The 24,117-nt window shown below is 41.6% G+C and overlaps 1 protein-coding gene across 4 annotated transcripts in view; it reads right to left on the bottom strand.

The window, feature by feature from the left end:
- tll1 (tolloid-like 1) overlaps window positions 1–24,117 on the bottom strand; it is an 81,922-nt gene that overhangs the window by 25,267 nt on the left and 32,538 nt on the right. For all 4 annotated transcript variants that reach the window (XM_050045227.1, XM_050045228.1, XM_050045226.1 and 1 more), the window contains 15 exons: window positions 16,133–16,255; window positions 15,846–15,926; window positions 14,302–14,475; window positions 14,084–14,201; window positions 11,146–11,324; window positions 10,537–10,642; window positions 9,380–9,504; window positions 7,831–7,946; window positions 7,517–7,619; window positions 6,264–6,380; window positions 5,897–6,042; window positions 4,911–5,106; window positions 4,678–4,803; window positions 1,955–2,115; window positions 1,674–1,854 (listed from right to left, as the gene is read on the bottom strand). In XM_050045227.1, coding sequence (XP_049901184.1) covers window positions 1,674–1,854; window positions 1,955–2,115; window positions 4,678–4,803; window positions 4,911–5,106; window positions 5,897–6,042; window positions 6,264–6,380; window positions 7,517–7,619; window positions 7,831–7,946; window positions 9,380–9,504; window positions 10,537–10,642; window positions 11,146–11,324; window positions 14,084–14,201; window positions 14,302–14,475; window positions 15,846–15,926; window positions 16,133–16,255 — 2,052 coding nt within the window. The remainder of the gene's footprint in view (window positions 1–1,673; window positions 1,855–1,954; window positions 2,116–4,677; window positions 4,804–4,910; window positions 5,107–5,896; window positions 6,043–6,263; window positions 6,381–7,516; window positions 7,620–7,830; window positions 7,947–9,379; window positions 9,505–10,536; window positions 10,643–11,145; window positions 11,325–14,083; window positions 14,202–14,301; window positions 14,476–15,845; window positions 15,927–16,132; window positions 16,256–24,117) is intronic.

The raw sequence follows: 24,117 nt of genomic DNA, 5'->3' as shown, positions 1-24,117 counted from the left end.
GGTAGAGAAACAGAGGGGTGTGCACACATAACATATGGATATTTCCACAAATATTACAACCATGCAAGCAGACATACGCACAAATTAACTGTCAGTGGAGGTGGGCAGAGGACACAAATCAGGAATGGAAAAAGCATCTATATACAATATGTTTGGAGCCAACACAAATGCAGGATGGAGTGTGACATTCACGTAGCACAGTAAAAAGCAGAGGTATGGAGGTAGTGGGAGTGTTGATCCAATATCAGTTTTGTTATCGGGATGGAAATAGGCGGCAGGTCAAAAACTTAAGCTAGACACCAGTGAAGCATCTGCTGAGCAATTAGATTTTATTTCATCACAATAAATTCCAGTCGTGAGCTAGCCTGGGTACCAGATGAATCTGCGAGGTCATCTTTTACTAGCTCTGGCAGATGCATCTGATCTCTCCACTTCAGACAGATTTCCAGCTGACATTGCCCCGGTCAGGCCAATCACAACCGTTTATCTAATATGGGGCGTGTTTCTAAAATGACTGACTCCACCATTGGGTGCTGATATGTTGGCTCATGTCATTCTGCCAACCATGCCCCATATTAAAGTCAACTTGACAGGCTTTGCAAAAGGCATTGCCAGTATCCTGGTGAATGGAAGATATGAATAGAAACTCTATAGTTGAACTCTACTTCAAGTAAATTTACAGTGTTCTTTGATTTTGTTAGGCAAACACCATCCTGCCCTGCCATTTAAACGACAGCTAAGCTAACAGTTATGTTAAGTTAGCTGGCCTGTTTGCCTGCACAGAGAGCAGCTGGCACATGCTCCACAAATCTGCTTGTGATTTACCAGGTTGTGGTGACAGATGGGCTGAATTGTATGGAGTATGTCTATAACTTGTGTAGGTTGTGTTTAATAGATAATATGGTGACTTGGGCGACATCAGACAAACATACAAACTTATGAATCCTTGTATGACGATTATTTAGAATAGAGTTTGAGGGTCATGCAAATTACGGGAGTTTCCTAGGAGAAACAACAAAACAGGAGGGAGCTGCGCGATGGCCTCAAAATACAGGAGAAACCTGGGAAAGACGGGAGTGTTGGCAGGTTTGTTTTTGGCTCAAGCACCCTCATGCCAGGGACACTACAACGAGCATAAACCTAGCTTGTTATGGCATAAAGAGAAGTGTTATGAAGGCATTTTGGAAAACAACCAAGATGGCTGCAGCGATGCTACACCATCACAACTCATCTCCGCACTTTGTAGTCTGTATACCTTTGTCCAATGCTCAGTGCTGTGTCACATGTTTCGTTGTTCTGATTGGTTGTAGGTCTATCCAATTGCATCCAGACTGAGGCGGTTTGACCTACAGCCTTTGATAACGCCTAAAGGAAATCAAAAATGAACTGAGAGGTTCCAGACTAACTCACATTTGGGATTTGGTCTGGCAATGTCAGACTAATTGTGAGCCAGTTTCACGAAATTAAAGTATGAAAATATCCATACTAGAAGCCTTTCATACTGATCCTGCGGCATAAATAACTTCCTCATTGTCCATCTGTATGTCCCAAACAAAACACACTGCTCTGCCCACCCCTGACAGACACACACACACACACACACAAACACACATGCATACACACACACACACACACACACACACACACACAGAGTTGTAACACACGTGTCTTACCTGAGAAGAAGTGAGCCTTGAAGCCTTTCTTGGAGACGGTATTATCAGACTTGAACTCAATCCTCATGTTGTTATATTGAGAGGTGATGACTTCAGGGACCTCGGTGCCACAGTATTTACCATGCAACTTAGAGTCTGATGAAAGGCCACTGCGCACCTCCACGTAGTCATATTTACACACCTAAAGACAGAAAGCTCTTGTAACACACATCCACAAGATGGCTACTTATGCTTTGCACCTCCATATTATGAACAGACAACACACACACACTCACACTTACCTCATTCCCCTCCAGCTCAAAGGCCTCAAACTGCATGGAGATGCGGTACTGAGTGGGAGCGACCACCTGCCAAACACAGTTCTTGTTGGGCGGATACTCTTTAGGCCAACCGGGAGTGCTGATGGTCCCGTTCAACTTGGAGAGGAGACCGCCGCATGCCGCTGGAAACACACACACAATTCAGAAACACACACGCGCCAAGGACATGATATATGTGTTTACATGTCTTACAAGCCACAAGGACAGAACTGCACAGAAAATGACGGAGTTTTGGAGCTGTTTTATTTTATATTGTGGTGGGAGTGGGATTCCCCTGACCCTGCCAAACCGCATCATACATTCACAACCGATGGTGGATCTGGTCAATGTTTCAGTCAGTTGTTTTTATTTAGGTTTCAAATGCACTGTTCTTTAAAGTCATAAATTATTGCTTTCCAGGCTGCAGCCGAATGTCAAATCCACATTTTCCCCAGTGTTTAAAGAAACTGAGCCGTCATGCGAAAGTGTCTGGTTTCGTGCAATGGGGAGCTATAAGGGCCACATATTTATTTGAGAGGGGCAATGCAATTTAACAGAGAGCAACAGAGAACATGAAACCGATGTGCAACAGAGAGTGTTTATAGCTCTTGCTCATAATCAACTCTAGTTTGTAGCAGGGCTTTTGATGAAAACATTTGTATGCTGCATTTATTTCAGTCAGGACGGTTTTATTTCTGACATGATGAAGTCGAGGACGGAGACTCTGCTTCTGCTGATGATGTCCTAGAGCCACCAGATTAATCTCAAAAGAAAGTCATTACTACTGGTATTTGTTAATTTCAAGTGGAGGTAGGTCATGTGAGCTAATGCAAGTTAATTTAATCTAATTTTTTTTTTTAAAAGTTTATTTACCTTATTAATCCCCAAGGGGGAAATTCAATCTTTCAACAGGCCCGAAATACACACACATGCACAAACAGGACCTTTTTTACATGCATTAAATGGAGAGATGTCAGGGTGAGGGGGCTGCTCGTGGACTGGCGCCCCGAGCGGTAGGGGGATTCGGTGCCTTGCCTAAGGGCACCTTGGCAGTGCCCAGGAGGTGAACTGGCACCTCTCCAGTTACCAGTCCATGCTCCATATTTTGGTCCGGGTGGGGACTTGAATCGGCGACCCTCCGGTTCCCAAGCCAAGTTCCTATGGACTGAGCTACTGCCGCCCCCAGTTACTCACAAGACACGATAATACCTGTACAGTTCACCACAGCATTTTCCTCATACCACAACTCAGTTTCTCAGTTTGTCCTATTATTCCAAACATATTTATTAGTGTGATACTTGTTCAGCCAAGCATTTCCCCAATTTATCCTTCTCGAGATGGGCATGGAGAAACCTCAGATGTCACTGTAATTGAATATAAAAACTACAAACTACTATGGCAGCTTTGGTGACGTCACTTAGGTGAGACGAAAGAGCCTTTGCCACTGGAAAAAAAAACAAACACTGACACCTGGCTTTTGTCTCTAATGTCAAAGGTTACAACTGGCATTTATTCCCAGGACAAATGACTCCGCAGTACTCATCAATCTGCTCCATTTGGAAGTAACGGAGACATGACACTGGGGTGGATGCGTTAATTTTAGCCCCTTTTACAGCGCAATGCAATGACGCGCCGTCACAAAGTCCGTCCATCTCTTCCCATGCAGTGCTCAAACATCATTACAAATTAGTCAGCACTGAGTTTGAGAGAATAAGTAACGGGTATAAAAAAGAAGTAACCACTGACTGACTTTCACTGGCCTCCATGATGCTTTTCTTCTGTTTACTAAGCTGCTTTCCAGCACAGTCATGGTGTTGAATGTGATACACCGGCACCAAAAACAAAAAACAAAGTCATACTCATCTACTGCTGGCAGTATATCAGGTTTCCCCACATTTAAAAAACCTGCATATATGCAATGCTTTTGGTAGTAAAAGGGTAAAAAGTACATTTCTACTGGAATGAAGCAAAAAAATGTATTACACAACATAAGTGGCTATTCTACCATACAGCAATACTCTTTTGGTAACTGGGGATAGCCACTGATAACTACTAGGGAAAACAAAAGCACTATTTTACTCCTGGGTTTTTTTGCGCAGTAGTTGATGCACTTCCTTTGTGTCGTAAATCAACCCTTTATTTCCCCTGAAAATCATACCCTGGGGCAGAGAGAATTACATGATGAAAATTAGGCTTTAAGGGAACCAATCTAAATGCTGATGGTGTCATTTTTCTACAGCAATCAATATTTACTTCATAATGATAAGTTAAAGCAAAAAAACGTGTCTATTTCCCCTTTAAATCCACTTTCTCCACAATGTTCCCACACATTAATTCAGTGGGGAAGCCAAAGTAACTACTGCTCTTCAAAGAAATACAGCAAAACCACCATTTGTATATTTCTCTCAGCATAGCTTTCTCTCTCTCTGCCTCAGAAGTGGTTTCAGTTGTTTCAGTATGAGGGTCACTGTGGGTAGTTAATCTATTTCGTGGGATTAAAGGACCTTCACAGCATTTGTGGCACTAAAGCAGTGGGGCATGTGGCTTTGTGTCAGAAAGTTGTTTTTTCCTGTTGATGGAGGCTGCTCGGATGTTTTTTTTCTGATGAGTTAGACTCATATCCTACAGAAACACACAGCGACTTACAAAGGAATGCGCACACAAACATGATTGCATACGCACACACCACACACACTCACAGTTACCTTCACAGCTCTTCTTGTCTGGAGCTAGTTCATAGCCCGGGTCACAGGCACACTTGAAGCTGCCGAGAGTGTTTACACACCTCTGTTCACATCCACCATTGTCTGGCTTGGCACACTCATCCTCCTCTGAAAAACACACACGTCAGCGCACATTTATTTTCACACACCTAAAGAATGCTTTGGTTAAGAGGTCTCGTGAGAAAAAAACAATCACATGACACACACACACACACCTTTGAAGAAGTTAGCAGCAAAGCCGGCCTTGTTGACTGTGCCGTCTGAGACAAACTTCATCCACAGCGTGTGTGAGGTGGAGCGCACATCCTCAGGTTTGTCGTAGCCACAGAATCGACCAATCAAAGGGCTCGTCTCCAGGGGGCCATCTCGGACCTCCAGGTAGTCGTAAGCACAGCTGTCGTGCCTCTCAATCTGGAAAAACATTCACGTAGGTGAACACACAAACATGCCGTGAGAAACACAACACCTCTGTGAATATCAACATCTGTCCTGTCACTATCAAATATCTCAGCAAAACCTAGTGGGGAAAGCACGTCTTTTTACAAGCTGGATCTTATTTGCGTCGTTTTAGCCAAGAGAAGTGTCTTAGACTAGAGTAGGGCTGGGTATCAGTACTAGATACTCCTAAGGTATCGACTGAAATAACCCAATACCAATAAGTATCGAAACTGCAGGTGGATTCTCGCAACTGTCCCTGGTGCAGAGCTCACACTCCCGCAGCAGCAGCTACAATCCATACAGTCTGTGGCGTGGTGAAGTCAAGCCCGGTATATTTGAGTTGGAAGTTCAGCATGCTGAGGTGCTATAAAAACGTAATTTCTTAACGATACCTAGCCCTTGACTGGAGCGATTTTAAACAAGGTTGATGTTCACTTCTGTGTAATGGTGAACTTTGACCTTACAGGATTGAAGCAAGGTTGGGGACAGATTGAGTCATTTAGCACACTGACATTTTTACAGCACAAAACTAATCCTCTACTGTGCCGTGTCTCTGTGTGCACACACACACACACACACACACACATGCACCACTAACATTATTAACTTCTTAGCAGCTATACGAGCGTGAAATTTGACCCAGACATTCCTGAGCACACACACACGTACACACACTCACAGAGGGGGGGGAAGAGAGAGAAACACACACACAAACATGAGCACACACACACACACACACACACATACACAAGAAGTGACTCACCTCGAAGGCCTGGAAGCTGAGCCCGACGTTGTATCCTTCAGACACAGTGATCCTCCACACACACTCTTTAGAGGGTCTGTAGTCGTCAGGATAGTTGGGAGACTGAATCTGTCCTGAGTCTTTGGTGATTTCCCCTCCACAGATCGCTGCACAAGACAGACAGACAGAGAGACAGGACAGATTAGCATACACTGCAGTAACCAACAACACCTGAAACTCGTGTATATATTAATTATGCATGGAAACGTCTCACAAAAGTTGCAGTCGTTGAACCCAGCCTTTACTTAACCATGTACACTGGGTTTACACTCTTTGTTTTTACACATGTATTTATGTTTTCACATGAATATTTGTTTTCTCAGGTCACCTTCATAAATGGCGGCGAAGCCTTTTCCCACCCAGTTGCTGCTGCTGCGGAACTCAATCCACATCCTGCTGTCAGTGGAGATCAACACATCGGGAACTTTATCTCCACAAAACCTGCCTGTTAAAAACACATCAAAACAAACCCTGTCAGAATCATAACTTGTGTCATAGCCTGTGAAACGTGATGTGAAATATCTGAGGGAAATACAATAACAATACTCATAAATCTGTATATTTTTGATCCTGGTTCGAGTTTTGCTTCAGTGCAAAGTGATGTCATCTGGCAAAACATTGAACTGGCCAATCAGATAGATTTTTTGATACTGTCATTTTGAACATGGCCTTAAAGTCAAAGCAGTGTCAATCATCCAAAGTGATTTCAGCAGAAGTAAAGAGCTAATGACGGAGCAACAGTTTATTAAAGGAATAGTTCACTCAAACACAATATAAACTGTACATAGGACTATCCTCCTTACACTCTCTTTGATCCCAGAAAAAGTTTCTATCCAATGGCGTTAAGGAGAGCTGAATGCACAAAGGGATTTGTTGTGCATGCACGTCATAGGCAGGTTGAAAATTCAAAGCAAGAGCGAGTAAACGTCCACAAATGTGCACAACAAATTCCTTTTCAAGAGGATAATCCAGCAATGCTTTGTTCACAATATAGTTGTTTGGTTCTCCATGAGCCCATAAATGAATACAAGACTCTTGGAGAATACAGTACAAGAGGCTTCAAAAAGGTTTTGGGATGTTTTAGAAACTTTTTTGCTGTCTTTTCTTCAGACTCTGCTCGATGCTTTCATTTTTTGGGCTCTCCACAGGATTTTCCTAAAAACAGTGTACAGACTCAAACAGAAGACTCAATCATCACTTGTGACCCACTAGATGTGTGTTCAGGATGTTTGTGGGCACAGTGCAGGTGAGGTCAGGGCTTTATGAAAAAGGAGCAATCAGGTGCCAGACTGTAAGCAGCAGGGGATCCATGAGAGACAGTGCTGAAAATTGCAAATGTAGTGAGGCAAAATGGCAAATGAGAGTGAATCTGCGGTTGGCTTTTACTTTCACTTCTGCTGAAGAGTATGTTTATGATGCCATTCAATAAGAAGCTTTTTATGGAACCATAGAGAGCCTAAAGAGGTGAGTACTATATACAGTTTATATTGTTTTTGGACGACCTACTGCTCTTTTAAAAGGCAACCAGCGCCCTTCTGGCCCTCCTTTATCTCACCCTGCCTGACTGTCCCTTGATCTTACCGAGCAGTGGAGCTTTCCTCCAGTATCCATCCCGAACCTCAATGTAGTCGTACCAACACAAACTGCTTTTATACAGATCCATGGTGGTGAAGTTAAGAACAATCTGTAGGAGAAAAAGTAAGAACATTTACATATTTATTACAGTGTGTTTGCACCTCAAAGAAGGAGTCGAGGAGAGGCAGAAGGGAAGAAGAGGGTGGTACCTGTGGTGTGAGGACATAATCAATAAACAGTCAGCAGTCTCTCTCTGTTAGCGCATGCACATTCACTGCACTGCAGGGTGTGTGTTTATGTGTGGGTGTGTGTATATGCACCTTTTCTCCAGGTGTAACTGATATTCTCCAGACACAGTGCGTGTATGAGGGGTATCCGTTGGGGTAACCAGGAGACGAGAAGTTGCCCGTTGAATCTTGGAGCGTCTCTCCGCATGCTGCAACACACACACACACACAAACACACACACACACACACACAGATGGAGTTACATTTTTGTGGTGAGTCCTGCTGTTGTGCGTAATCCTTTCAGCTGTGTACTGATACTTATGGTACATTACTTAAGAACACATGGCTCTCATATCTATTATTATTCTCAATCTTTTACTGCCAATTTAACAAAATAAATATACTACAGACTATTCTGTCAAAACAACAGCCTCAGTCTACAATGTCGGATCTGTCCAGATGGAAACTGTTGGACCCTTATTTCTGATTCGTAAAAACAGTAAAGGAATTAAAATCACTCTCCCAAACAAACTCGCATTTCATGTTGTCTTTGGCTTGTTTTAGTTTTGCACGTTCGAGGCTGCAGTCTGTGTGTCTGCATTCCCATGTGTATCAGCATACATGTGAGGTCCGACCGCAGTCATTAAGCCTCGTCACCATTCAGCAGAATTAAACATTCCCCAGTAGTAGAGTCATTTACTGTAAGTGAGCGAGACTGACAGACTTTAAATCTTTAACAATGAAGAAAGAAAACTATTATAGCTGGAAAGGAAGTCGTGGGAAAATTATCAAGCAACATTTCTCTCTTGTTCATTCATTCCGAGTTTAAAGCCGTCGCTCCCTCTCAAAAGGAGGTTAGCCAAATGTGCCCCTCCTATCCCATCATGCATGCTGTTTTCCCCCACAATGCCCTGGGGCTCTGTTCATCTGTCAGTGAATATGGTATCACTCAAATATGACCTTATAAGGTTGAGGTTGAATATATTTCCAGCTGGGACACACAAACAGTCTTGTTCTCGCTCCAGTATCAAAATGGATTCAGCAGAATGACATATATCCTGTGATATATGTGCAGTTATTAATATGCATAAATGAAATAAATGCCATACTTGCATATTGTCAGATATATTGGATTTTAACAGCACACATTTTAAAGACTTTGGCAAATTTAACAGACCAGAATGGTGACAAATATTATTTAATCTGTTTGTCTAAGATCATGTCGACATGATGACCTAAAGCGTGACCTCATCTTGGGGATGTGAGTGTGTGGGATGGCAACACTTGCGATAGTAAACCATTGCGACATTACCCCACAGCTCAGCTTGAGAGCAGATCCAGATCACATGAGAACTGCGCAACAGGGAACAGAGGGACGCCCCGAACGGCACAGATGTACGCAAGAACTGACGGGATGAGTGTGTGTGACGTGTGTGAGACACGAAAACAGAGAGGGAAGCGTCGCATGAAATAACAAATTACTCAACTTCACCTCTGTGCCTTGGAGAATGGAGGGGTGGGGATATTTTACGCCAGAGATACAAGCTGATAAACAGAGGTCATGTTTTGTTTTCTGGCTGTAAGGACACTTTGCACAAACAATTCACACACACTGTGGTCACGTAGTAAATATATCAGTACCTGGACATCTATACAGCTTCCTTGCCTGTGCAATGTCTCCTTTACTGAGCCTGGTGCGCTGGCCAATAGCAGGCCGGACCCCGTTTTCATCTCTGGATGGAAGAATGGTGTCGAGGAACATCCCCCTGCAGGCGTGAAAAGAGATATTTACACACGTCATGCTCTGACTTCAAGGAAATCAATTTCAACACACACACACACACGTATCTTCAAAGCAGAATAATGTAATCGCCCCACCAATGTTTTTATGTTTTCTCCCGATGTGTGAGTTGAGCTGAGTGGGGAATAGGAGGGGTCATGAGAGTAGGTGATGCAGAGATTATAAAGCATCCTCATACGGAAAGCATGTAGAGTGAACCCATGACGGCTCTCACTGCCAAATTAACTGGCTGATTTCAGATGGCGTAGAAAACATGGGTGTTCATGATGCTATGAAAAGTTTCCATTAGTTTCATTATGCTGATTATTTCTAATTTCTCCCAAAGTGAGTGTGCTGTAGTGTGCACTGTGTATCTTTTTTTAAAATATTCATTATCTATCATGTATAAAATGTTCCAAAGTGATGACTTTAAACATGCTGCCTACAGAGGGCATGGTTTTTATAGGATTTGCAGTTTCAGGTCGGGCTATGGATCTTGTGTCCATGGGTCAAATCAGGTTGCAGAACTAATTGTTCATATGTGCGGGTGGCAGAGCAGGTGTAGAGTTGCACAATGTTGTGGTTTAGGAACAGGTCTTAAAAATCAGACAGGATTCAGATGTGAGCGAGAGTCCAAAAATGAAGTAAACAACAGTATCTCGCCTTCACTGCTGTCTGTGGCTATAATACCTGCTCTGTTTTAGCTTGTTGGTCACAAGCTCAGCAATGATGCTGATAAATACAGCAATGTTTAACATGTTTGTAGGTTGTACTGTACACAGGAAAAGGAATAGCTGCAGCCTTTTTATGTAAATTTTTGCATGTTGCACTGAACCTTTATTCGCCCTGGATGATGCAAGTATCAGCTCCACCCCAAAAACAATCAAAACACCATCAGGGTCACTGCTTCACAAAATTACAGAGCAGACATTGAACTTTAGAAAAATGTGTTTTGGCAGATTGTGTATCTGATAGTGTTGTAAATTCAGCAGTCAAGAGATGTTGTGCTGCTAGTTACCGTGAGAAGGTGTTCCTGGCGTAGTGCATGATACTATCAAAATCATACGGCTCCCCGAGAGAGTTGACCTCCCCTGGCTCCATCTTGAGAAAGTTATACTCCTGGCCTGCAACCATGTACACAAATACACACACATTTGCACACATAGAAGGACAGCAGCATCAAATCAACCAACAGAGTGTAACAAAATATATTCTTTACACAAAAATGAACGCACAAAACAAAATTTAAATAATTAAGTCTGCATTAATAAGGACATATATCTAATGATCAGGGTAGCGTAGAGCTCTGATAGGTTTCTAAATATATGTTTCTAAATAAAAACTTGGGTCAGGACTGATTCACTGCCGTGTCATCTGATTTAACACCTGTCAGATTGCGTTGCGGTGCAGAGGAGTGTGTGGGTGGAGGAGTGACAGTCTGGGGGGTCGAGGTGCCTTCACAGTCATTAAAAGCCTCATTTACACTCACACAGGGACAAGACACGAGTGTGAATTTAAAAACACACACATTCACATTATCCGTAAACGTCCTCACTTGTCTCAGGCTGGAAACGACCCTAAATGATTCTAACAGAGACCCAGGTGCATCATGGGTACTGAGTCTCACCTGGTTGGATGTTATCGCGGATGATGGTCACGTGATCGTCACGGTCAGGCCGCGTGTGCTCGTGCCAGAAGCCAATGACGTGGCCCAGTTCGTGCACCACGATGCCAAACTTGTCACAGTTCTTCCCTATGGAGATGGCCTGGGGCCCGTTGCCACGACGACCCACATAGGAACAACACCTAATAAGGATTAGTAGGAAGTTGATAGCAGGGAGATAGGCGGACGATATTTACTACTCATTTGGCAGTGGAGAAAAAAAGCATCAGCAGTGTTGCATGAACACACACACTCACTCAAACATACACACACACACACACACACATGCACACACAGTCTTCTCAGGATTTCCTGCCTTGTACTACGTCCACCAGAGGGAAAGCATCAGGATTTATTTACATGCAGCGCTCCGATAACGCTGCAGTTTCATAACCCAATGTGAACAAGCTGTGAGAATTCACATATCACTGCTCACAGAACACACACACACACACACACACACACACAAAGCACACACACTCATTCTTTTTTCTCTGGTTAGCCGAGACATCAGTGCCAGGCTAACAAATCTGATTAAAGTTACCCAGCGAGCTGATTGCAGGGTAAGGATCAGGAGTCACTGGAGTAGATAGAGTCTTTTCTTCTTGCGTTTGCAGCTCTAGTATCAGCAGCACTTCACCCACAACAGGTGCCACAAACACACTGTGGTTCTTTTAAAAAACATTACTTATTTTTTCTGCATCTCTCTCTCTGTCTATGTCTCTCTCTCTCTGTCACACGTCCAAGCAGCAGGGTATTTATACATCAGATTAAAGTGTCTAATCTCTGATGCAGCCAGCCAATGACAGAGCACGAGAAAACTGGCATCATCTGTCACACAGATCTTTTACACATCTGAATGGCATTTACATTTAAAAATCAGATACATTTCAAAATGAACTTCTCTCGAACCTGTAACTATCATTGTTCAATAAAAAGAGAGAAGTACATACACCCAAAGAAAGTATTCAGTGTTGGAACAAACTGGAAATATTAAAGAAAATGGTGGAATCTGCAGTTTCTCTGTTCCAACAAAACATTAATAATCACTGTAACAGTGCAACATTTTGATTGTTCAAGATCTTCATCAGTTACAGTGTGCGGGTTATTGCAGACTATTCTTTGCCATACCATTATTGTTCAGTCTACAGAAGTCCTATTAAAATTTAGCGCTGGGTATTGTACTGCTAGGGGAGACACAATGGGACCAGTTTTTATAATCAACAAATCCTCCAGAATCCACACGTATTTTAGCTTCTTCTGGACATCTTCTTGCAGGCAGATTTTCTCTGCTGCTGCTGTCAGGGCATTGTTATGTTTTACCTGCTTGTAAAACTAACTAACTAAAAATGAACTAAAATAAGGTCAGTGAACAAGACTACAAATCGTACCTAACAGTTTTCAGTGCTTGGTGCTATGAACACATTTTTGTCGGTACCGAAAAAGTACAGAGGTTTGATTACATCCCTGTTAACTTACAGTCAACATATCAAGGTTTCCAAAGATATAATATGCCTGAATGCTGCTGAATGCAAAAAGACATTTGATAAAGATGATACAACCATAACACATGGCATATATACCAACTATTTTATTTATTTTTTATAACCAACAGTCAAAAACTCTAAGGTTTTTAACTCACAGTAATATAAAATAAAAATAGCAATGGGGCTTGTTTGACTGAAATTCATCAATTATCACTGAACTGGTGTGGGTTGATTTTCGTCAGATAAACTAATCGATTTATGAACTTATTATCCTACACAGGGCTGCAAGATATATCGTTTCAGCATCGACATTGCAATGTGCGCATGCGCAATAGTCACATCGCAGGACGCGCAATGTCAGGTATGGTAATTTAAGTCAAACATGTCAGGCTACAACTTTTCTGCTGCACGATTCAAAGGAAAATTCACACGGTTCTTTTTTTTAATGACTTATTTTACTGGCCAAGCCTTCACCTTTAAGACAGGTTACGTGTGATGAGACCTAGTCTGGCGGCATTTGTTATGAGAATTTAGACTCCTGTGTGTGTGTGTGTGTGTGTGTGTGTGTGTGTGTAACAAAAAAAAAAAAAAAGATAAGCTCAGGTTCCAGTATAACGACTGTAAAAATAGTTGTGCTTTGTGTTCACTGCGCAGACGAAATAATGCACCTGTTTAATACAATATTATCACGACGTCTACTAACCGTTTTTCACCATAGAGTGAAACCGTAGTAACTATAGTTGCTGGCTACGAGTCAGGCTAAAGCTAAATGAGTCTGCCTAAAGAAACCAGAAGTAAAGTTTGCAGCTGTGAAGCTGGAAAGGTAATGTTAACACTAACATTATTCTATAAGAGAAGAGCACGCCCGCTAGTTGTCAACCACAACCTGAAAATGAGCGAGGGACAGGATGAGAGTAAAATAAGGGAGCTATTCAAGTCATCTGGTGGACATTCCTGTATTTTTTCATATCACAATATATCACCGAGAAAAAAAATTAATTGTCAGGTTTTTTTTTTATATTGTTCAGCCCTAATCCTACATGTACTCACTCTTATAACTATCTGCACAAAAGCAGCTTAGTGAGATAAACCCACCAAATGTTGTGATTTCACTCTGACACTTCACAACTTCCAACCAGTCAGTGAAGTGCACAAACACACTATGACCCTGCCGCGCTGCCACTCAACAGAACAATGCACTTCTCCAGTGTATGAACAAAAAAACTGCACAAACATACAAAAACTTCGAGTGAGCGGTGTGATTGGTGGGATGGGGAAACAGGAGCAGGACAGGAAGGAAAGTGGAGCCATTGTTGAGTGACCATATCGTCTCTCGCTGTGACAAGGTCACCACTGAGCTCTAGGTACACACTCGCACACAATCACACTTACACAAAGAGATTCACCAAACTCACCCGCAGGGTCTGTAGGTGAACACAATGTAGCTTTCCTCATCTGTCTTCTCAATGAAAGTTACGCACGTCTGTTTTTCCCAGTGACGCATGGCCTGCTTGAACATGGCCCTCTGACTACCTGAAACACACACATTTCACATCCTACTTTTACACAATCACACGTCAGTGTGTGTTTCACTCTTGAGCAGCATGGGCAGCAGTCCAGTAGAGTTGCTTACCAGTGAAGTTCCCTCCAATGACGTAGGGAATGACTCCTCCAGGCCATATCCTCTCAGCTCGGGATGTGGCTGCTCGAGGAATACGGCTTTTCACTACATTTCCAGTCTTCCCACCTTTACCAGTTTGGCTCCTGGGATTGGCAACTCCTTTGCTGGAGTTCTTTGGGAGATAGTCTAACAAGTGAGGAGAGAAAAACAGCCATCAAATCTACATTCACCACAAGTTCTTATTGTGTATGTTCAAACAGAATAAATGTCTGGTCTAGTATTTTGAATATCAGTTCATAAATGTACTGCGAGATTACTGGATCACACTGCTTCTTATTATACGTGACCTTTCAAAGTTTATCCTCAGATCAGAGGGTAATAACACTCAGATAAAGCTCTGTGTGTGCAATATTAAGTTTCATTAAACATTTAATTTGAAGAAGTTTATAATGCGTCATACGTTCATACATTCTGGATCTGATTGTGATTCAGTAGGGTCGAGGTCATGATACAAACTTTGCCGAGTTGCGAAGAGCATAAAGAAGGAGACCAGTGTTGACCTGTAAAAGGTCTAGCAACAATGAGAGTATTGAAAATAGCTTAATTATGATTCTGCATTTCAGCCTGTAGCCTTCATGGGGGTCTGATTGTGCTTCAGAGGTGCCTCTCATCACAAAATATCATAGCCGACAGTGTGGCCACGGAGCTCCGGGAGCCAGCTTCCTGGCTTCCCAGTTTCCAGGTGCTTCTACCTCCCGTCTGAAATTGAACCCAGCGGCTCCACGGAGCTCCGTTGCTGGCCTCAGAGTTCTATGGCTCACTTTCATGCTTCACGACCCTTCCTCCTTTTGTCTAAACCTGGGGCTCTCACCCAGAGCGCTATCAGGTACTGACATTCAGCACCGATAGATTTAACGTGAATTGGTACACGTAGTAAATACGTAATTCGGTCAGTACCCTTAAAAGTAGCAAGTTCGATACCCAACTGTAGTAGAAAGATCACTAAAGAGACTCAAACTGCCTCTGCAACAAACCTGGAGGCTAAATTTGAATATATATATATATATATATATATATATCCAAAAATATTTAAATATGTAATTGCCGTTGAAATGCAAAAGAAGAAACAACTTTTTGTGTACATCTCAAAGCATGGCACTTCAATCAGTTTCATTCATTTCAGTACAACATGAAAGTCAACTTGCAGAAACTTGAAACTTGCTTGAGATCGTCTCTTATCACAGTGAACATTTCATCACTATTTTGGTCAAAGTTTGCATGGTTACAAGCAGAAACCAAAAAGTCTTCTTGGTAGTGCATTTAAAGTTTCTCAGAGAGCTGAGTTTTAGAAGTCTAATCAAAGCTTCAAGACTATGCAGAAAAGTTGGTTTTCACACTGTATGGAAGTAAAATAGAACCTGTGGCTTCCTAAAAGATCCAGAATGCCACTGTGGTAATGTCTGCATTAACGTAAAGAATATAGGATTTGTAGTTTATTGGTTAAAGCATGAAACACCACCATCATTACAGTGAGTAGTAAAGTGTTGGGTCCTTACCGAAGCCAAACCTGCGTATTCTCTCCAGCAATAGATATAACGATCCTCTCTTCTTAGAAATTTCATGTTCCTCCAGGCCACCTGACACACACAAGAGCCAAGAATCAAAACACAAACAATGCACAATAAATGCTGATATCCTCAAGTGGCCTCTGTCTACTTCCTTCCTACTCAAACTGCTTCGCTCTGCAGTCGATAGGTAATGAGAGCAAGAGTTTCAGAGGAAACACGAGAGAGAGCATTACATGATGATTACTGAGTGAGAGTGCGATGTCGAGTTCACTCACCAGACGTGTGGCCCTGCCGGGAGTGTGTGTGCATGTGTGTGTGCTGTGTGAGGTCTATCGTCCTGTCAATCTGGAACATGCGCAGGTCCTCCTCGTCTAAAGCGATGTCGCCCCAGAATGCAGCTGCAGGTGAAGAGAAACATCTGTTACAATCACAATCAACAGCAGAATCATGAACATATTATCATCATTATCATCATCAAAGTATCAGTGGAACAAGGTTAGTGCCTTTCTACCCTTTCCCTGTATCTTGGTATTTTTTAACCTGGTCCCTATTTTCCAGTGTTATTTTGTCTGAGTGACTAATGGGAACAACAATTTTTAAACTGGTCCAGTATGGAGGAGAGCGCAGCAGCAGGCAGTTGCAAAACAGGCTACATTGTATGTACTCTGGTGAATTATGCACCCTCAATAAGTGTTTGTTTTTGTCACTGACAGGCTCAGATTATCACTCTCTGTGTCTGACAACATTGTGGTAAGGATCCCTACAGAGGCAGACTCTGTAGGGTCACTGTAACAAGTGAGATCCTTTTTGTTTAACCAGAAACAGACCCAAAATCACCATCACCAAACCCACCAGACTCCATTTAAATAAACAGTCATTTTAGCGTGTATAGAGGCAGCATGTTTTCACATCTAACTGTATTAATTAAGGTTAAAGTTTAATTCAACCAAACCAGAGCTGGTGATTGCTGGAACAATGGAAAGACAAACCAAGATGGTTTTGTGAGTTTTATTTTGTGTCTGTTGATTTTGAATTAAGAGAGTTTTATGATGCTTAAATTATTGTTTATTTAAATGGAGTCTGGTAGTGGCAATTTCAGGGCTGTTTCTGGTTAGACAAGGCAGTCTGTCTCTGTAGGGATCCTTTTCATAATGTTGTCAGTCACTCCACACCTATAATGTCTGCGGCTGCCTGCTGCAGTGCTCTTGCTCAATACTGGACCAGCTTCAAACACTGCTGTTCCCATTAGTCACTTAGATACAAAAATATGGAAAAATAATGTCCACATTGAAAAATACAGAATACACCTTTAACTAAAAAGTAAGTTTTTAAAAACAGGAACCAAAAAAGTCTGCTATTGTGCCTGTAAATGTCTTTACACATACAAATGGTATGTCTTGTAACGTAATAGACACTTGCCACTGAAAAAAAAGTTTTGTTCTGTCTGTGTGGTTTGATTAAATAAAATCCTTATGAAAACCAGATGAAGTGAAACAGGAATTAAAGGCCGACAAAGAGGACGTGATTCAGGATAAATCCCAGTGTGTAAAGTGAAAGAGCAGCACGTGGCTCGTCCCTTATCACTATGCCTAAGGTGTGCTGACAACAGATTTAATGTTTTCAAATGCTCACTTGGAGCTACTGAACAGGATGAAATCAGACTCTTGTTATACTACGGCAGCTTCCAAGTATGAATGTGAGTCTAACTGTGTGAGTGTGGACAGTGTGCTCATGAAAAAGACAGCACTGCTCTCTGTGAAACAAATATAAGTTTTAAATCCTACTTCTAATTAACCAGAGGTCATCCAAACCATGGATGAGTCAGAAATGGAGACAATAACAAAAACTTTACAAGGACTTAAAAAGAATTTGCAAATAAGCAGTGACCACTTTTCCTCAACATGTGGGTATTAAAACAACTCGACCAGAACAAAATTGGATCCAGTTAATGAGGATCTTTTACAGAATTCATTTCAGTTCAAGTACAAACTGTTTAACCCACTCAGGCCTGCAGTGCAGAACTCTTAGGGCCTTTGATTCAGTAAATACAATGTGCATTTCTACACCTGGCAGAAGTTTACAGCAGCTGTCACATTTGTACATTATACAATTCTGGTACAATTCACCAGGAAGTAGCACAGGTGTTTTCTTTATCTCTGGAGGGCAGTGGTGTAGTGGGGGGTATACACAGATATACGGGGTATACCCACATCTTTTTTTGGCTGTTAAAAGTATACCCAGCTAACTAGCCAAAAAGCCAGTAGAATATATAGGAGAGCATACCTACTCCTTCCTCAGTAACCTACCCATCTACCTATTAGTACACCCGCCTCGTGAATCACCACTACACCACTGATAGAGGTGAAGTCATCACATAAATTAAAACCTTAATCAACCTTATTGATTCTCTGGATAATAGCAACACTGTCACTCCAATTAAACACCTGAAACTACGCTCAAATACCTATAAACTTGTGTTTGATTTCAGTTGCCCAGAGAGCTTAGTCTCCCCTCATGCACAGTCACCAGCTCAGCTCCCAGTGGTCTTACAGTGGTCTGATATCAGGCCATGTGTAAGCCGTTCGGCAAGTGACACTCCCACCCAGCCGTCCCCTCCACTACGCCCTCCCTCCCTCCCTTCCTACTCGGACCACTCCAGTCTCTCCTGCTTATCCTCACATCTTCCCTCTTTCCTTACAGCCTGGTTTAAGGTTTCAACGTGACTCGTGCACACTGTTAAAAGGACATATTCACATTTAATCAGATCTGTTGTAAAACACACATTCTTATGTACAGCTATTGGCCGTTGTGTTCATCACCCCTCTTCACTGGCTGTGATCCCTTCCTAATGCACATTTTTTAAGGTCAACTCAGGCTGATATGAGGCAGCAGCAGTCTCAGTTAGTCAAATCAAGTGTGTATTTTAAACAATTACGGCCTTTATTTTTTAGCAGAAATTCCCTCTTTTTGTTACCACCCCTCTACTGCAGCTCAGCAAACACACACAGAAAATTCTGTGTAATTTAGTTTTCTTTATAATTTCTTCCTTTGGTGCTACTTTTACTTATTCTATCTGTTTATACATTTTCCATGTGTGTTACGTGGAGGGGGCTAAAACTAGGGCTAGGTATCATAACTCAATACCTTTAAGGTATTGGTGGAAATAACCCAGTACAATAGTTTTAAAATTTTCAGTTAAACAATATCTGCATTTGTTCCAAAATCTAGAAGAAAAATTACTATTTGTATGGTTTTGCTTGCAGCCAATCACTGCAGGTGTTTGATTTGATGCGTCTGATTGGCCCATAACTGCATCAGCTTTAGTTGAGGGCGGTGTATTTGAAGGAGTTGGCAATTTGGCTTGCCAAGATGCCCCACTACAGTTTCACATCATTATCCCCCGGCATATAACCGACAGTCGGTTTTACCGACACACAATTTGACTCTCTCTCTCTCTCACACACACACACACACACACACTCACACACACTCACACACACATACACACACATACACACAGATTGGTTACCGACAATTAATTTGCCCTGCGTCTAGTGGCATCTTATGCAACTGAATACTTCCATTCACATGAAGGGTGACGAATGAAGCAGAAAAAAAGATGTCAAATGAAGGTCACTGTATCGGTATCACCTCGAGGGTGCTGGTATCATAATTTTTTAAACAATAGTCAGCCCTAGTTACAACTGCATTTCATTATGCAATCCTGTATTAAATAATGTCAAAGCTGAACCTTGAATATTTTTTCTTAAAATTTTTGTTCATATGAAAAAAGTGTGTAATGCAACATTTCAAACTTCAACCATTATTCAGTAGTTTTTTGGTGATGTGTATGTGTGTATATCGGTCATAATAAACACTTCAGTCACACAATTTTAAAATCACTCCTGCTCCCACAGCAGCCTCATCTCTCATCTTTCTCAAAAACCTTCCTTCCACATCGCTCCCGCTTCAATCCCCATCCTCCGTCATCCTATTGTGGCTCGTTACAACCAATTTCTGTCTTTTTCTCTCTCCCTCTCCCTCCATATCGACAGTACATCTCCCAGCCTCTAACAATGAACAACTGAGTGATAACCATCGCTAAATGATTAGCGGAGCGGAGTTACTGCCCTCCACAGGGACTCAAGACACTAATACATTAACAATGGCATGGGAGAAGCTTGTCATTTAGCTAATCAGGATTGCCACTAAAGGAAACAGGGGGTCAGGGTGCCATTGTGCTCGACTCCGAGCTATTGTTGCAGTGAGGAGCAAAACCACAATGACCACAGATGGTTTACAAATCATGATATCAGATACGGACAGGGAGTGTGTGCTGTCGAATGGTGGTGTATGATATGTTGGTTAGATGGATATGAGGATAACCTTTGATCTAAAGCGTAGAGCTGCTGTGAAGTGTTTCTATTATTATCTGTATCATTAGGGTCCGGGCAGCTAAGCTGCCAGGACACTATTGTAATCCTAGGTATTCTTCTTTCTTCTTTCTTCTTCCGAGGAAATCATACTTCCCATGGGTGAAAACTCACCAAACTTTGCACAAAGGTCCAGTCTCATGCCAGATATCCTCAGCTGTAAACTCAAGCCAATAGTCCTGATGGTGGCGCTACAGCAAGCGTCTAAAGTTCAAAACTTTGAAAATTCATAACAAATCAACCATACGTGCTACAACTTCACAACTTTCATCAAACTGTAGCCCCAATACTGAAGAAACTTTTGTACATTTAAACCTATTAAAAATTATGAAGTTCATCACTCTGTTTTTTTCAAAAACTGTAAAACTTCTTAAACCTATCTCCTCCCACAATTTTTGCTCAATTGACACCAAACTTGCTACAGAGCATCTTCAGACTGTCCTACAAAAACTACGTTTCTCAGATTTTTGATTTATCAAAAATTGAGCCTACAGTGCATCAAAATGTTTGACTGTAAACGGTACTGTAAACATATACATGCAAATTCTTGCTAAATAAATCTTCAATGTTCATGAAAAAAATGACAAAATTCTAGAGTCATGGTAGATGATGTGTGGCAAATTTCAGAATTTTATCTCAAAAACTGAATTTTTGACAGCATTTTGAATTTTGCTCTAATGTGAACAATTGGAGTCAATGTAAAAATGGCAATTTTAAACATCAGTTTTTCACTTATGGAGCAAATCAATCATTGTTACAAACAAATTACCAACATCTCCATGCTGTCTAGATGCAATATGTGTATTTTCAGATTTTTGTCTTAATAACTGAATTTTTTACAGTGGTTTCAAATCTGCCTTTCCATGCACGGATGGTTGCTTTCCTACACAACAGTGAATGGCTTACTCAATTTGTGAAGCCACTGTTGAGTTGCTACTTGCAAATTAGCTCAGAGCGGTAGATGACCGTCTTAGGTTCCAGAGGTTGCTCAGAATTGCCTAAAAATGCCCATACCCGACCCATCGCTGCACAGCAGCTAGAATTGTATTTATTATGTATCATGTATCTTTTTTAGACTATACTAAGACATATGCTCTGTTCACACTACAAACGTCGACGCAACAGTGGGATCAGCTACTTTTTCGCTGAGTTGCCGTTAATGTAGTTACATTGTCACGGGTTTGTGTGTGTCTGCTGCTTGCCACAAAGCACCTCGACTGAATTTCGTTTGTATTTGGCCATAAAAATATCTGCTCAGGATCAGAGAGCACCATTTTACCATCACATTTCGTTGCCCCATCGCATCCCTGTGTGCACCCCAAAGTACATAAAGCTAACATAGCACCAGCTAACTTAACTAAATAAAACAGTACCACAGCTAAAACAAACAAAAACATATGATTGGTTGACGCCTCACCACGTCATTGACTCAAAAAGTTGAGGCAAACTCAACTTTGATTTATAGCGACAAGTGTTGGCCGTCAGTTTGTAGCTTCACGTCACCTGCTTCACTGAAAAAGACTTGTACCCTGCCTTGCCTACTCTCACTTTTAATCTAATTGGCCAAAATTTAAGACAAGTAAAAGCATCACATTGTCATATTTGAGAAGCTTGTGCCTTTAAATATTTGGCTTTTTTACTTGATAACAATAGTTGCTGATCAATTTTCTGTCATTTTAGATTTCATCTGATGCCATTCACTGGATTATTTTACCATTATCAATTATACTGTATCTTCAGTGCCCTGTCTGTCTGAATCAGAGTACACATACAAAGTACAAGTAGTGCAAGTACACACAGGGTTCATGCTGCTGAAACTTGGGCATGACAAACAGGTTTTTAGTCATTTCATAACCCTGTATACCATCAGACAGCTTGTAAACTGGCACTTGTTAAAGAGATTTGATTAGCACAAACAAGGCATCATTTGGTGATGACGTGGTAGGCATCAATCACATCAGTTTTATTTGTATTGTCACACTGCTGTTGGAAAACAGTGATGAACTGTGCAGATGAAACAAACTTTGTAGTACAATAAAATGTTTTTCTCCTTTGTGTGCTGTTTTTACTTAAAAGGCTGCATGCAGTGAGTCACTGGTCAAAAAGTGAAGTGGTCAAACTCGACATCTATAAAATAGGTTTATTTGACTCTGAAGAGGCTGATGCTGGTGTGGCTTTGCCATATAAACCCACAACAATAACACTTGTACCATTTAAAAAAAAAAAAAAAAAAAAAAGCTCTTGTGCTAAGATGTGGTCTGAACAGGCGCTGGTACAAATTGCACTGTGGGCGACACAGTTTCTACTGACACTCCCCGTCTACTGCAAATTGTGCCAAAGTGGTGTCACAGCGAGCCACAAGAACTACCAAATGGGTGCAAAAACAGAATCCACTTAATACCTCAAGAGACTTCGCTAGCAAAAGGTTATTATCTGTGTGAATTCTCATATAAAGATAGACCGCATCCCACTGCACCAGCATTAGAAATAATATTCCCCTGACTTTTGTTTCTATCTGTGGGACCGAGTGTTTGTGACATTACACACCTAGTGGTTTCGGATATTTCAGGACAACAAGAGAAACTACAAGGACTAAAAGTTTTCCAGAGAAAAGGAGCTGACACAAGCAGAGCTACAAAGCGAGAAGAGGAGGGAGAGTACAGTGATAGTAAGTTTGGCCCATTGATTGTTGGGGTCTTGTTAATCCATAGAGACACCATAAATAGCCCAAAGTCAAGCCAGTGGGTGAGGAGGGGTGAGGACAGTGAGGCAGGGAGATGCAGGAGGAAAAGTATTGATCCAAAAACCCCAGGACGTCCCAGGAGACCTACATCATGCTGACCAGGGCCTTACTGTTCGCCCTTCAGCAGGGGCACTGCAGCAAACACACACACACACACACACACACACACACAGGAATAATGCACCAAACACAAACTGAGAGGCTGACTTTCCTCACATGCATCCAGCACCTCCCACCGTGGTGGCTGTTTAGAGAGCGAGCAGATCGGTTTTTGTTGTATTGATCAACTTCTCAGGCGGACACGACAGATGTCGGCTTTTTGCAAGTTTATTCTGCAGCCTGGTAACAAATGTCAAATGTACAACAGTGACTCTGTGTGACTGTGTGTGAGAGAGCTGAAATATGAAAATCTTTATCCTCATACAACAATGCCCGATGAAACATAATTTACACCTGAACAGTACAGTATACACATATACTTAGCTGTAATGGAGCCTGTAGAGAACACATCATCCTGATCAGAAATGTTTTCAGTGCTTAATTTTAATCTGTTAATACACTAATTTATTCATTTAAATTGTGATAAATAGCATTTATTTAAAATGATTTTATTCTCTACTTTTTACATTTTATGTTTCTTACATTAATTAAGGCGACATTTCTATGAGAATTTATTCGTGTCCTGCTTGAGTATTTATAGCTTCTATTTATCATCTATTTATTATATCACCTCAAAGCCGCTATTGTTTTGTATGTTATTATAGCATCTTTTCAAAAGCATATGTTTTTGTTTTCAGTCGTTGAGACAATCCCAGCTGTTTTTATTTATTTATTTTTGGACACTATTGCTGGTTTCCTTTCCAACAAAGTCTGGCGCCAGACTTAAGATATGCACTGATTTAATGAGTGTTGCAATGGCTGAACTGGTCACAGCTTGAGACATGTGACTAAATATATACATGGTTGTTATTATGTAACTGTTTGACAGCAGTAAATGGCAGACGGTATGAGGACAAGGACCAGGCCTGCAGGACACTGTTCAGCTTTGCAACCAATTTTTCCCAGTGGTGACTCGCAGTATTGA

Source organism: Epinephelus moara, chromosome 5 (genome assembly GCF_006386435.1).
Source record: "Epinephelus moara isolate mb chromosome 5, YSFRI_EMoa_1.0, whole genome shotgun sequence".
NCBI classification, from domain to species: Eukaryota; Metazoa; Chordata; class Actinopteri; order Perciformes; family Serranidae; genus Epinephelus; species Epinephelus moara.
This window is presented reverse-complemented; position numbering and strand designations above follow the sequence as displayed.